Here is a 15,313-nt window from a genome sequence, read left to right as displayed (position 1 = left end):
TCGCACTAGGCTCTTCCTCTGAAGTTTGGAGGCGCCCTTCCTTGGCTTGTCCAGCCAGGAATGGTTGACTATAGCGTCATACTCTTCCAGGTGGTCCTGATACAGACTGTTTGCTTCGTCCTTAGCTTTATATACTGCATTGTGATATTCCGGGATCCTGAAGGCCTCTTTGATGGCTTCATCACTGATGTTCGCTAGTATCCTCCCATCAGGTGCGATGATGTCCTTGTTGGCGGGGTTGTAATGCTTGGCGCACTCAACCACTAGCTCATTGCATTGCATGGTGGGAAGGAAGCCAGCAGCGTGTACAATACCGCTCTTCATTATCTTTCGCGCAATGATGGTAGGCACGAGGTTGTCCAGACCAAACATTTGCTTCTTGAACTCTCTCAGATTGATGTGTCCGAGGTTGGTGTCGCCGACATTCTTCCATTTCGAAGTCATCCTTGACTCCGGAGGAGCATCTTTATCTACCTGGAATTTCATGGTGCCTAAGACCTGCAGATGAGCGATGAAAAATTTAAGTTAGAAAATTTCTGCAAAATTTCGAAAAAAAATATCAGGGCTGCGAAATGGCTAAGTGTTGGAAAATTTTCCATTTTTCATTCTCATACTTAGCCACAAAAATTGAATTTTCACCTCAAAACCCTCAGTCTTGAGGCTGGTTGAAGTCGCCATCAAGCGTTAAAACTTTTCAAAAAATTTCATACTTAACCAAAAAAATATATTTAAAAAAAAAAAATATTTTGGAAAAATATTTCTCAAGTTCTTGAAAATATTCAGAAAAATTCATAAATCTGCATTTTGAATCTGATTTCACCTTCGAATGTGCAGAAACAGGGCTAGAAATCCTCTCGAAAATATTCAGAAAATTTAACGAAGGTTAAATAATCTTCTCATGCTTTGATTGTCCTCCAAAAATCTGCGAAAAATCTGGTCTAAAGTGATTATCCAACTTCCAAAAATGTCAAAATCCTTGTCCAGATGATCTTTGAACTGAACTTTTACCAAGCTTTCCTTAGTAATTTCGAAATCTTTGATGTAATAATGAAGTTAAAATGAAGTATTTGTAGGCAAGGTTAAATTCTCAAGTAGAAACCTTTAAAAAAAATACTTCCAATTTCATCTCCAATTCTTTCGGAAAGTTTTTGGTTATGTTTCCAATTTTGAAAATATCTTCCAAAAGTTTCTATTTTGGTTTATAAGTTCGAAATATTAATTAATCCTCCAATATTCTTCTCTGGAAACTTTCTATTTTGGTTGAGGTTGGAAAATATCTGACAATCCATGAATTTCCCTTTTAGAAACTTTCTATTTTGGCTTTCAAGTTCGAAATCCTTGTTAATCTTCCAATATTCCATTTTGAAAAACTTTCTATTTTGGTCTTCGACTTCGAAATTTTGGATAAATTTTTATGACATCAAATTGATTGTGTTTGACTTTTCAATGCCTTGGTGAAATTTTTAAATTTTGAATTTCCAATTTTCTTGAATTTTGGCGCACTTTTGGATATTTTCCAAGGTATGGCGGACTTTAGCTAGAGCTCCTTCTTGGCCTCCATTATGGTGAAAATTTGGCTAAGGCATTGGGGCGTACTTTAGACTTAGCTCCTCTGTGGCCTCCTTTATCCTTGGCGGACTTCAACCTTAGCTCTTACAAGGTCTCCCAAGGCATGGCGGACTTTAGCCTTGGCTCTTCCATGGTCTCCTTCCTCCTTGGGCGGACTTTGGCCTTAGCACCCATGTGACCTCTTCAACCTTGGGCGGACTTCAACCTTAGCCCCTTCATGGCTTCTTAAGCTTTGGCGGACTTTGGCTTGGCCTCTTCATGGCCCCTTCAACCCATGGCGGACTTTGGCCTTAGCACCCATGTGACCTCTTCAACCTTGGGCGGACTTCAACCTTAGCTCCTTCATGGCCTCCCAAGCCTTGGCGGACTTTGGCTTGGCCTCTTCATGGCCCCTTCAACCCATGGCGGACTTTGGAGTAGGCACACATGTGACCTCCATTGGAATGGCGGACTTTAGGCTAAGCACCCACATGACCTCCATTATGCAGGGCGGACGTGGAGGTTGGCACCTTCATGGCCTCCTAAGCCTTGGGCGGACTTCAACCCTTGCTCTTCCATGGTTTCTTTAGGTGGGGCGGACTTTGGAGTGGGCACCCATGTGACCCCCAAACTCATGGCGGACTTTAGGCAAGGCACCCACACAACCTCCTAAGGCATGGCGGACTTCAGGCAAGGCTCCTTCATGGCCTCTCTTGCATCGTGGTGGGGTTTGAACCTGCAAACATACTTCAAAACCCTTGTTAGCCAGACTTAGAAGAATTTTCAAAGAAATTTCAAAATTTCACAGTTTAATCTAATTTAACCGGATTAATTTGAAATTTGAAATCCGTGCTTAGGTGGATCATCTGAGGCATCCCGCCTCCTAAAATTTAGGGATTTGGCTTTTTAAGTCCAAACTTGGAATTTTCGAGATCTGGTCGGAGCTGGTTGATGGTGCAAGTGTGAACCCTAGGTTTGCATCCCGAAAAAGCAAAAAGCCTAAAATCTAGGGATTTAACTTTTCTAGGTCAAAACTTGGATTTTTGGAGATCTGGTCGGGGCAGGTCAATGGTGGTAGTGCAGACCCTGAGTACCCATTCCAAAAAAGCAAAAAGTGGACATCCCTAAAAAATAGGGAAAACTTTCTAAAAATAGACATACCGGGGATTGGGCCAGAAATGCCAAAAACGAAACTTCCTAAAAAATAGGAAAAAGCAAAAAGCAAACTTTCTAAAAATAGAAGGTTTGTCCAAATTGATCCAAATCGATTGCGATCTTCGTTCTTTGGCGTCCCTAACTGCTTTGAAGGTGTTTGTACTGTGGAATCACATGATTTGCAAAAACTAACTTTCCAGAGTCTGGGCTTGAATTGTTTGAAACTGAGTAAGGTTTGGTGAAATTGAAATGAAAGGTCACGGGCGCTAACAAAAACCCTAGAAAGCAGGAAAAGAGAGGGTCCCCATTTGCAATGGGGCGATGTGTGAAAAAGGTCACAACAGTTCTGCAATTAGAGTGAGTTGGATCCCAAATTGGGTTTTGGTCCGACCTAGACTCAAATTGGAGCCCTTGTAGAGAGAACCGGTAGCTTAGCTTTCAATCAAGTTGTTGGTTTGGGGATAGGTACAAGGACAATTTGAGTATGCCAGCACAACATTTTTTTCTTGAGCATAGAAAGGATCCATCCATTATGGTCTCTTGACTCTCTTCCTGATTGGTCATGTTTCCTCAATTGATTTACAAGGAAAGGCAAAAATTAGAAGGATGTAAAAACATACAAGTTATTACACTTTTTTTTGAGTTTGAAATGAAGCATATTGGCATTAATTCATAGTAAGAATGCATAGTAAAAATGAGATCAAAGCAAAAACACTAGTGCTCTTGTAATGTAGTGCTCTGCACATTTTCAAATAAATGTAGACTAAATAAGTAGTGGCTTACTCTTTAGGAAGTGATTTATAAATAAAAAAAAAAATTTCACCTTCAAGTATGACCTAGAACCACAACTCATGGAATACCAAAGATCGATACAATGAATATTAGCAAAACATGGATAAACAATGACATCTTAAGATCAGTGCACCGAAGTTATTAATGATGCACAAACCTTCATCTGGGTTCACCTATGGTCTGCCCCAGGTTTCCCGGGGTGTCTTGTGGGCCTTTCACAAGGTATTGGGGTGCATGGGCTGAACCCTGGGCAAACCCCAGGCTGTACCAGACTCGAATTGGACTAGAACTGGTATAGGGGGCAATACACAGAACCCAGTAACATAGCTTTGAACCTGTGGTTTTTACTTACTACATTTTCTTGGTCAAGTTTTATGTTGGGAGCATCAAACAAGAATCTTTCCCATGTTTATTTTCTAAGTTTTTTAATCATTCTACAGCCTGAATAAACCAAATGGCGAAGGTTTGTGTACTCTACTGAGGAGGCATATGTTTGATTTGCTGGAGGTAAGGTATAAATGCTTTCTATGAACCATATATATGGTAAATGGAAAAACAGTCCCCTTGTGAGTGTCAATGGGGGTGGTCACATACACTAAAGTGATCTATTTCTTGGTGGTGATGTAAAAATCTACCTTTTTCATGTTTTGAGCGTCAGACTGGTTCACCAAAAACTCTACTTGTTTTAGTCAAATCTGGTAGGTTTGCCCTGGAATAGAAAATGAATTAACTTTCATATCCCTCAGGGAAAAGAGAATATCTAAACCATGCAATAGAGAAGGTGAAGCAAATAAGAGGAATGCAATTGTCTTGGTCAACATCTCTTTTATGTATCAGATAGCTAAAAAGGCTAGAAATAACAGTTTATTTTTTGACTGGAAATACGGTAAACTGGGAAAGATGATGATAGAGATTCTGGACAAGAGTGCTTTTATTCTAAAACATGGACTAGAATCTAGATTTTTATATTCTTCTCGAGCTTCTTTATTTTTTGAATGGACATGTTTTTCTCATGAAATAAAATTAATTGAAAATTGTCTAGCAGTGATAGTTTAAACTACACAGTTTTAATTTATAAACATCAAACAGTGGTTGGCAGTGTATATGATGAGAAATTTGATTAGATTGCACTTTTGCATCCAGCTTCCACAATCATATATGATCCATGCCTTTGAATCCCCATCGATGCCTATATGGTCATGCCCTGTCACCCTCATGGAACTGTGATTGGATTGAAGATGTTAATGTTCTCTCTAACATTGTGAAGAAAATTATCTCTTCATGAAATTTATATAGAGAATTTTGAGAGAGAATACACCAAAACTTGATATTGAGGCTGGGATCTTATTTAATTGTGATCGGATTAATATTGATATTCTGTTTCAATATAGATTTATCTCTCTCAAAGTTCTTGGAAAACTTATTTAGCTTTATCACTAAGTAGTTGCTCCATTGATTTGTCTATATAAATTATGATAGGAAATCTTTTGGGTGATTTCTGATAAGCTCTTGGCAGGACCATGGTTTAGGTACAGATGTTTCTTTAAAGAAAGCAGATAGGAAGGTCTCTTCATTTGCAGCACAGTTAAATTTTTCTCAAAGCACCTCAGTGAAATTGGAACACAAAAATGTAAAATCAGAAGGTGAGAATTGCTATAAGCAAAGGACAGCCCTGCTACCTGAAGAGAATATAGGATCTAAGGTCATTGAACAAGATGATGCTCAGACAGTTACTTCACAAGGTCTTCAACATTGTAGTGACTTTGAAGGGCTTGGGAATAGTTTCAAGCAACTAGGTTTTTGCATGGTAGAAGTTGGACTTAGGTTGGCTCAAATATGTGATCAGGCCATTGAGGGAATTGAACTAGAGAAGGTGATACTGGATGCACACACAGCCAAGGGTCGTCTTATCCACTACCATTCACTCAGTGAAACAACTTTATTGATGGGCTTAGCAAACACAAAGGGATCTAACAAAAGACTTTCAGGTAAGGAATTGAGATGCACTCACTCCAAAAAAAATTCATCAGCAAGCAGCAATCAAGATGTCAAGGGAAAAGATCATTTTGGCATTGCAGAAAAGAATAATTCATTGTATCCCAGCGCTAAAAAAGTTCCCAGTCCAGTTACACCTGATCTTTGGCAAGAGTGGCACTACGATTATGGAATTTTTACCTTGCTCACCACTCCTTTATTCCTATCATCTTTTTCACTTCCAATCAGAAGTAATGGTATTCTAATGAATCAATCTGCTCAAGAGTGTTCCTCTCCTGATGGACACACATACTTGAAAATTTTGAATATTGTTAATAGCAAGGTAATGTTTGCAAGCGCTCCATCAGGCAGTCTGATTGTCCAGGTAGGGGAGGCAGCACAAATATTGTCAGGTGGAAAGTTGCATGCTACTGCTCATTGTGTTTGCAGACCTTCAGAAAGAATAGATGTAAGCCGGGAAACATTTGTAGTTTTTCTCCAACCGGCATGGAATAAATCTCTTTCTCCTCCAAAGTGGTTTTATGAAGAAAGGGAGGCAACCAAACATAGTTTTGAGGACATTTCTGCAAGTCCTAGTACAGAAATGATGGAAAGAAATGATTTGAAAAGCAATCTTAACAGCTTATCTCTTGCAGTTACTGAAAATCAACCTGGTTTGGAAAATATTGGACTGGAATCTGCACAGAGTACTGAGACCTTCACTGAAAATGTAAATGACTTGAAAATGCTCTTAAATGAGATCCAAAAGATTTTGCCACCATTAATGTCCCGATGGAAAGAAGGCGAGACATTTGTGGAGTTTTCACGTGAAACCACTAGGAAGTACTATGGTGCTGATGGCATGCAGTCAAATAGGTAGAAAATGTTATAAGTGCTTTCAAGGAAAAAATGAGTAATTTGGTTGCTGTAGTTGGCAGCTCACAGTTGAATAGCTGGTGGATTTGGATTTTAGCATGTTGCACTGCCTGTGTTGTACTGCCATAAAAAGGCATGAAAACCAAAAAAAGAATTTTTTGTCTTCAATCCTGTGGTAATGTCATATATAATTTCAGAATTTTTGCTTAAAAGCTAATTGCTACAAGAGGTCTGAACCTAAATGAAGGGGAAGCATTCCATTTGTCACATTTGTGCAAAAGTAGATGCAAATTACTTTTAAGTTTGAAGTTTGAACTACGAGTCATAATAATGCTCCTTATATGTTTTATGTGTAGTTTTTATTGGTACAGATAATTATTCAGCCATGATTGTATTTTGAGATCTGGCAAAAATTCTAGAGAAAGAATCGTTTCTGGATCGTTTCTTGAGATCTGGCAAAGTGGACAGCCTCCTCCCAGATGATAAAGGAGAAACCAGAACTTATGTTTCAATGATCATTGTTGTTTTGTGCATGCTACTTACTGGTGTGCTGGAGCATAGCCAAGTCCATGTCATGGCTAAGTAGCAGAGAGTAGAAGGATGATGTCCTGGGCGTTGGATGTGATCAACTAGCAATCATACAAGTAATCTTTGTTAATATCCAATGATTGCTCTTTAACCAAACACTACAATAGCTTTTATAAACTTTTATTTGTGAGCTTGAAATGCAAGTAAAACAAAGGGGACATAAAATATAGCAATGTTATTCAAGTTATTAAGAATAGCAGGATCATGGATATCAGATTTCCACAATTCATAATTCTGATTGCTATTATTTTCTGGAGGATTAGACTGTGTGTAAGATTTTTGCATCAATGTTTCATATCACACTCCTTGATGCATCATTTTTCGTTCTCTTTAGCTCTGTATCCTGATGATGGATCACAGAGTGTGATCCGAAATGTTGATGCAAAACAGAGTCAAATCCAAAAACACTAGTGATCATCATCCCAGGATCAGTTTTGAAAAATCAAAAGCATATTTCTTTGGTTTTGCATTGATGGAGAGACTAAAATTAGAAATTTACAAAATTGCAGACACAAATTGAATCTGCAAATCCCCAATCAAAGACCATCTCAAAAAACATCCAAAAGCCATATTGGACAGACAAAACAGAATCAGGCATTGATTACAAAATTGGTGTGCATTTGGAATGTGAAGAGAAAACATTTTCAGAAATAAGTAATAACATAACCTGAATAGTGGTCATGATAAGATTTTTACAGAGTAATTCTGCTAATGAAGTTCAAACAGACAAAACGGAATCAGGTATTGACTCCAAAATTGGTGTGCATTTGAAATTTTAAGAGAAAACATTTTCAGAAATAGCATAACCTGGATAGGGGTCATGATATGGTGGATAACAACCATAAAGTGATCTTTCATTAGATGGCAGTACACGTGGTAAACCAGACATGTATCCTAGATACCATGCTTACACCCAACCAGTTATAACAACCAAAAACTTTAAGATTTTTAATCTACTTCGCTGAAAGAAAATAATTCTAAAAAATGACACGGCCTGTCATTTGATAGCTATTATTATCATGTTGAATGTTCCCACAAAAGAGATTGGCAAACGTGCCAAATCAGTTGAAGAAATAGTTGTCTATAAAAAACCCTCCAGTTCTTCTGACGAACTACCAAAACCATCATATCTTTAGTTATTGAGTTGCATATCAATCTCAAAGGAAGATCTTCCAAATCATCATAATTAATAGTTTTAGGTTTGATTATTATAGAAATATTTATATTATTATTTTGAGCTAGGCCTGTACACTATCACTAAGGCCTTGATTTTTGTCACATTTCCCGTGTCCAAGATCAAAGAAATTTTGCATTTTACAATATAACCCTAATGCAAATTGCAATGGACAAAAATATATTTGTATCAAGAGTTTTGAGACAATTTAGAACTCAAAAAAGTTTTCAATTTTCTAAGGGAAATTGCATTAGAACTTGCATCATAATGTGAACCAAAATTGATGGTTAGACTTTCGAGTTTGTTTAGATAGGTAATATAGGTGGTGGAAAGTTGGAAGTGTGAAATGTGGTGTGAGCGGTGGACCGTTTCTCTTGTGTGGGCTAGGGCTTCCCTAGCCTCATGTGTTTCCTTTGTTTCTTCTGTGTAGGGTGTTCGGGTGGGGTGTGCTTCAGCGGTATGGGCTAGGGTGTGAGGTGGGTGACTGCTGTCGGGTGTGTGGGACTTTTGCAAGGTGGTTTAGGGGGTGTGGGGTCATCAACAAGGTGTTTGGGGGGTGCAGGGTTTTCAACAAGGTGTTTGGGGGGTGCGATTGGGGTTGTAGGGTTTTGATTAGTGTTTGGCTTTGTATTTGTGGTGCTTGGGGTTTGGTGGTAATGAAGGGGCTTCAATCTTCTTCCAATTTGCAATTTTTTGGTGCTTTGAAGCACAAAGGTCGTCTTCGGGGGTGCATGAGCGACCGCTAGAGTCCTTTTATGTGGGTGGGGTTCCCCAACTCAAGAAAGTTAATGGCTATCTGGCAAGGAGCCCAGATCATCCAGTTTTGATCATTCCACTGGAATCCGTCATGGAGGATGTCTCTTACTTCAGCAATCATGGTCTAATTTGCAAATTTCTTGGAATTCATATTTTGTTGTCCGTGTTGGAATCATGGATCTGTTGTACTTGGCAAATTGACAGGGATATGGAAATTATGCTAGTTGTCAATAGCTATTTCATGGTTGTTTTTTCAAGCATGGTTGATTGGAATCGGGTTTTTGAGGGGGGCCCTACTTTTACAATCAAGTAGTCTTATTCATTAAACCTTGGCATGTAGGTTTCAGTTTGCCTGATGAACTTCCTTCTAGGGTTTTGGATACGTTTTCCTTGGCTTCTATTGGAGTTTTGGATATTTTGCAAAGGATTGCTTCTTTGCTTGGGAAGCTAGTTGGAATGGCTCAACAAACCCTCGATAAAAAGGTAATTACCTTTGTTCGTATTTGTGTGGAAATTGATTTGAATAACCCCTTGCTCAGTTCGCTGGAAATTTGTTTGGGTTCTTCATCTTGGGTTCAATAGTTCTAGATTATGAAACTCTTCCTTTTTGGTGTTGGATTTGTCATGAGTATGGGCACCTTCAATGACAATGTCGTAAGGTAAATAAAGTAGTTGGTGGTAACAATTCTCCTTCTACCTTGGTTTTGAAGGTGGATAAAAGGGACAAAGGTAAAGCCCCTATTGTTGATAGGTGATCAACTAAGGATGGTTTTATGCTTGTTAAGCCTTGTAATAAGGGGCAGGGACAGAAGAGGATTTTCAAGGACAAGCAGAATGATGAGGGCTTTAATTAGTTTGAGGTATTTGAGACTCTGGCCTTAGAAAAGGGGATTCCAATTGAATTGACTTATGGAGCTACTACTATGGGAATGGATGTGGTGTAGGAGTCTGGGACTGTTTTAGACATTCAATCTTCTCAAGGCATGTTGGATCCCCACTTGCCTCTTAGCGGTCTTGTTCTGCCGAATCCAAGTTAATCTTTAGCTCCAAATGGCGATATGGTTTTGGCTGATTTGGTCAAGGAGGTGATGGATTTTGGTTCAAGCAAGGATTCTTCTTAGGCTCTGGGCTTGTAGCTATGATCCCTTAAGAAAGGGTCCTTTGAGATTTCTTCTAAGGCAGGTCGAAAGAAGGATCAAGAGAAGGTCAAATTGGCTAGAGAGACGGTAGAACTTGGGTCTGTGAAGCCCAATGATGCTCATTTCTCCCATTCTCTTCAATGATTATTCTCTCTTGGAATGTAAGGGGGTTGAATAGCACCCCTCGTCGAAAGGCTATTTGTGATTTGGTTGCAGTCAATTCTCTCTATATTTTTTATGTCCAAGAAACTAAGCTTTCAGTGGATGGCATGCTACAATGTGCTCCTTGTATTTGGCAGTTTGGTCAGTGGTACTGCATTGGAGCTTTCGGTAGCTCTGGAGGCCTTGCTCTTCTTTGGGACCTGAGGAAGATTGTCCCACTTTGGTGGCTTTCTAGTCATTCCACTCTTTCCACGATGCTCTATAGCTTAAAATCTGGAGAAACTATTATGATTACTAATGTTAATGCTCTGACTGATCTTCAGTGGAAAACTATGTGTTGAGCTCATATTAGGTATGTTCGGTCTTGTGCTCCTTATCTTCTTTGGGTTTTGGCTGGATATTTTAATTTAGTGCAGGGGGGCTTGGTTAGGTTGGATCACTCTTCTGATCTTTTACAGGAGAATATGGACCTCAATTTAGTTGACCTCAAACCGTTTAATGGGGTCTATACTTGGACTAATAGATGTTGTGGTGATAAAGCTATTTTTGACCAATTGGATAAATTTATGGCCTCCTTTTGGGCGGGAGATAGTTTGGTCATTAGTTCCAAGATCCTTGATTGGAGAGGTTTTACTCACCAACCTATTAAATTTTCTGCCACTTCTTTTACAATTCCTAAGAATCCCCCTTTTAAGTTTCAACTCATGTGGCTCTGTGACTCTTTGCTTTAGGATTTAATGGGTCAATGGTGGAGATAGGGGGCCTTGCATATGGTACAACTTTTTTTTTTTTTTTTTTGTAAAAAAAATGCAGTTTGTGAAATACCAGCTCAAAAGGTGGAATATGCAATGCTTTGGCAATCTTCATGTTATGAAGCGGATTATTCAAGTGTACCTAGATGATATCATCTGTCAGATTTGAGATTTTGATTTCACAGAGGATTTAGGTGAGTCTCATAGGGTGGGAGTTATAGGATTGGGAACTCCGTGAGGAGATTTTTTGGAAGCAAAAGTCACAGATTGATTGGCTCTAGGAAAGTGATCGAAATACGGTTTTTTTTCATAATTTTGTAAAAGCTCATAGGAATGGGAGTTATATTTCCTCTTTAGTTAACTCGTTAGGCATTTAGTTGACTTCTCTGTAGGAGATGTCTCGTGAAGCTTCACAATTCTACTTTGCTCTTTTTATTGAAGATTCACCTCCTACTGAAGCTAAGGAGAATTTGATTTTGACATGTATTCCCTTCGTAGTCACCAATGCAATGAATGAGTCTCTCATCTACCCAATCTCTTTGATTGAATTGGAGGAGGTGGTTTTTGGGATGCATAGAGGCAAAGCTCTTGGTCCAGATGGATTTCCCATTGAGTTTTGGGATATTGTTAAATCAGATTTGTTGGAGGTGGTCCGAAAATCGCATCAAAGCAAACAAATGCTCTAAGATTTGAATTCTACTTTTATGGTTCTTATTCCAATAAAAGGAGGTAATCGTTTGATTTATTTAGGTCCATTGCTCTTTGTAATGTAGTGTATAAAATCATTACTAAATTGATTGCAGAGTGGGCTCAAAATCTGGCTTCTGTAATTGATCTCGAATGAGTAGGGAAGTTTTGTTGTGAGAAGAAATTTTTTGGATGGGGGTGGTGGTTGCTTTTGAAGCTATTCATTCCATGTCAATGCCTAAGGAAATTCCATGTTTATCAAATCTGATATGGCCAAAGCATATGACAAGGTTAAATGGTAGTTCTTGCAAAAAATTATCATAGCCTTTAGATTTAGTAATGAATGGGTCAGTTGGACAATGAGCTGTGTTACTTCTTCATCCTTCTCAATTATTCTCAATCGTGAGCCTTTTGAGTTATTTGGGGCTTCCAGGGGCCTTTGCCAAGGAGATCCTTTATCTCCCTATTCGTTAATATTAATGGCTGAAGGCTCGGGTAGATTTATTAAGTCTTAGGTTTCCCAAGGGTTGATTCAAGGTTAGAGCTAGGGTAACGAGTTGCCAAAGCAATCCCACTTGCAGTTTGTAGATGATATGACTTTTATGGGGTTGCCCATCTTCATGAAGATGAACCTTTCAGACACACACTAGATATTTATTTAGCTACTTTAGGCAAGGAAATCAATGAGCACAAATCTTCTATCTATTTTTTCAATACTCTTGATCCTATTCAGAGAAGGATTGCCAATATTTTGCAGTTTTAAATTGGTTCTCTTCCCTTCGTTTATTTGGGCATTCCTCTAGCTGTTGGTTAGTAGCTTAGGCCTTACTGGCATGAGTTGTTGGATAACTTACGTTAGAAGGTTAATCATTGAACTCATCAGTGGCTCTCTACTATTGCTCGAGTGACTCTCCTTCAATCTGTGATCTAGGCTCTTCCTATTTATAGGTGTTTTGTTCAGGTGACTCCTTCATATTTCCTTAATGAGTTTGATGCTCTCTCATGCCAATTCCTTTGGAGTGGTAATTTGCTTGCTTCCAAGTGGAGCTTAGTTAGGTGGGAATCTATCTGTCGACCAAAGATAGAGGGAGGCCTTGGTCTTCGTTTAGCTATTCTTAATGGGCAAGTCTTAACAACCAAATTATATTGGTGCACCAGTCAGGATTAGGTTTGGGCTCATGTTCTAAAGCATATATATTTACCCGAGGTTAACATTTTGGATGTTCCTCGTTGTCGATTGGAGGGAAAGGGCTCTATGATTTGGCATACTTTGAAGAATCCAACTCAATTTATTAAACAAGGACTTTTTTGGATATGCAATAAGGGTTCAAAAGCTCTTTTTTAGCTTGATTCATGGGATGGTAATCCTCCAATCATTTTTATGTATTTGCACTTGCAACCCCTCTGTGGTAGTTTTACTGGAGCTGGTTGGATTACTATGGCAGATTATAGGACTATTCAAACTTTAAGATTGGCTATTGGTTGTAGATGGAAGGACCCTCGTGAATGGCCGCCAGGTGGGTCAGAGGAGGCTAGACAAGAGTTAGCTAAACTTCTTGCTTCTCCAGAGTGCAATTCTTTGTCAGGGAAGGATACTTTGGCTTGGGGTAGGAATTCAACTAGTAAGTACTTTGTAGCTGCGGGATACTTGGCACTTGATAGGCAGTTGTTTGGAAGTATAGGGGTTCCTTGGTGGGAACAAGTGTGGAACAAATTTTCTTGGCCCAAAACAACTTTTTAATGTGGCTGGTGGTTCAGAATAAATGTCTTACTTGGGATAACTTGTGCAAGTGGAGCTTCCATGGTCTTTCTATGCATGCCTTGTGTTATGGGTGAATTCACAATAATGGTTCCCACTTTTACCCATAAAAGAAAATCATGGAGGTGGGTTTTTCTTTTAAGGGAGGTTCTAATAAACTACTGGTGTTCACTCGAACTATTTGGGGGAGTTCGCTCGAACTATTTGGGGGAGTTCGCTCGAACCCACTTACAGGTTGGGGTTCACTCGAACTCAAATTCAAAATTGGGTTCTATCGAACCAAATAAAATATTATATTTTAAGGGGTTTGCTCGAACTCCCCCATTGAGCGAACCCCTATTAAACTATTTTTTAAACTGTCGCTATATAAGGCCAAAATGATAGTTGAGATGTCATTCTCAACTGTTAGTTTGGGCTACACTAGGGCGGTTAGAGCGAACTCCCTGTGTTTTTTTCATTAGCAGCTCTCGTCAGCTCTCCTCAACACTCACCATTCAACCTACATTGTTTTAGGTGCACAAAATTACCCTTTTCCTTGTTTAATTATGCTATTTTTTTGTTTATTGTTTTATTTAAAAAGAATAGCGAATAAAAGAGTTTTTTAAATTTTTTTTTATTTTTTCAAATAAATAATTATATATTTAATATTTATTTTGAACATTTTAGAAAAACGTTAGAAATTTTTTAGGAAAACTTAGATAACAATTTTTTTTTTAAGAAAACAATATAATTTTTTTAGGAAATCTTACATTACAAAACAATAGAAAATTTTAAACTATGTCCACTTAAGTCAACTTAAACTCAATTTAAATTAAAACCTATATGACCCCTTTTAACATCCTAATACACAACATGACCCCTTAGGACACCATATGACCCCTTAGGACATCATAGGACATATGGTGTTCTAACACCATGTGTGACCCCTTAGGATCCCATATGACTCCTAATGACACCAAATGACCCCTTAGGAGAACATATGAACCATAGTTTTAAAACTCGTGGACTCGCCATAGACTCACAAGTCTATTGGCGAGCCGAGTCGACTTGCCAAGGACTCACGAGTCGAGTCTTGATGAGTCCTTCGCAAAGACTCGTGAGTTTTTCGAGTGGACTCGCGCGAATTTTTCACTTGGACTCGAGAGTTTGAGTGAAAGACTTGTGCGACCCAGAAAACACGCTCAACAAGTATTTAAAGTGTTTAATTTTTTTTTTTATTATTCATTTGGCATTGTTTCTTGGTGAAAACAGGTTTGTAGGGTTTGAAGGAGGAGAGGAAACAAGATTAAAATAACAAAAGAGATCTAGGTAAGGATTTTTCCTCTCTCTTTTTTTTTTTTCATTTCCATGTTTTGAATATCAAAAAAATCTTGAAAAACAGGGGGATATGTTGCCAAAATTTTTTCTATTTCCCTTCTTAACTTATTTCCTTATATTTTTTTTATGTTTTTGAATGCTATTTTTTTCCAAATGATTCATTATCATTTTTTTGTTGATTTTCCACAAAATTCTGCTGATTTTTTTATATTTTCATGCTAAAACAACAATGGCAAGTTCAACTCCAAGGGCAATCCCAAGGTTAGGAAGACAAAAAGATAAAGCATGGAAGTATGTGATTCTAGGATAGGAAACAAAAAGGGGGAGGTCACTTGCACCAAATGTACGAAATGGATGACTGGTGTAATCAATAGATTAAAATACCACCTTGCACAAATGCTTGGATATGGTGTGGACATATGCCCCAAATTAACTCAATAGATTATTAGAGAGATGAAGGCCCTTCTTGCTGAGCATGATTTGCAAAAGGAAGAAAGACAAAAAACAAAAGAAGCCATGGCAGCTGCAATGAATCCCACATTGTCCACTTTGGGTCCCATTGGTCACACTCGTGGTCATGGAAGCCCAAATTTACATCAGAAACTTTCATCTTTTGGTGACAATGAGGACAAGG

At 38.5% G+C, this 15,313-nt stretch overlaps 1 protein-coding gene across 1 annotated transcript in view; it reads left to right on the top strand.

The window, feature by feature from the left end:
• LOC131041914 (uncharacterized) overlaps positions 1 to 6,513 on the top strand; it is a 58,572-nt gene extending 52,059 nt beyond the window's left edge. The window contains exon 3 of the mRNA XM_059209470.1: positions 5,012 to 6,513. Coding sequence (XP_059065453.1) covers positions 5,012 to 6,349 — 1,338 coding nt within the window. The 3' untranslated portion in view covers positions 6,350 to 6,513. The remainder of the gene's footprint in view (positions 1 to 5,011) is intronic.
• Positions 6,514 to 15,313: the final 8,800 nt, after the last annotated feature.

The sequence above is a fragment of the Cryptomeria japonica genome, chromosome 1, assembly GCF_030272615.1.
Source record: "Cryptomeria japonica chromosome 1, Sugi_1.0, whole genome shotgun sequence".
Taxonomy (NCBI): domain Eukaryota; kingdom Viridiplantae; phylum Streptophyta; class Pinopsida; order Cupressales; family Cupressaceae; genus Cryptomeria; species Cryptomeria japonica.
This window is presented reverse-complemented; position numbering and strand designations above follow the sequence as displayed.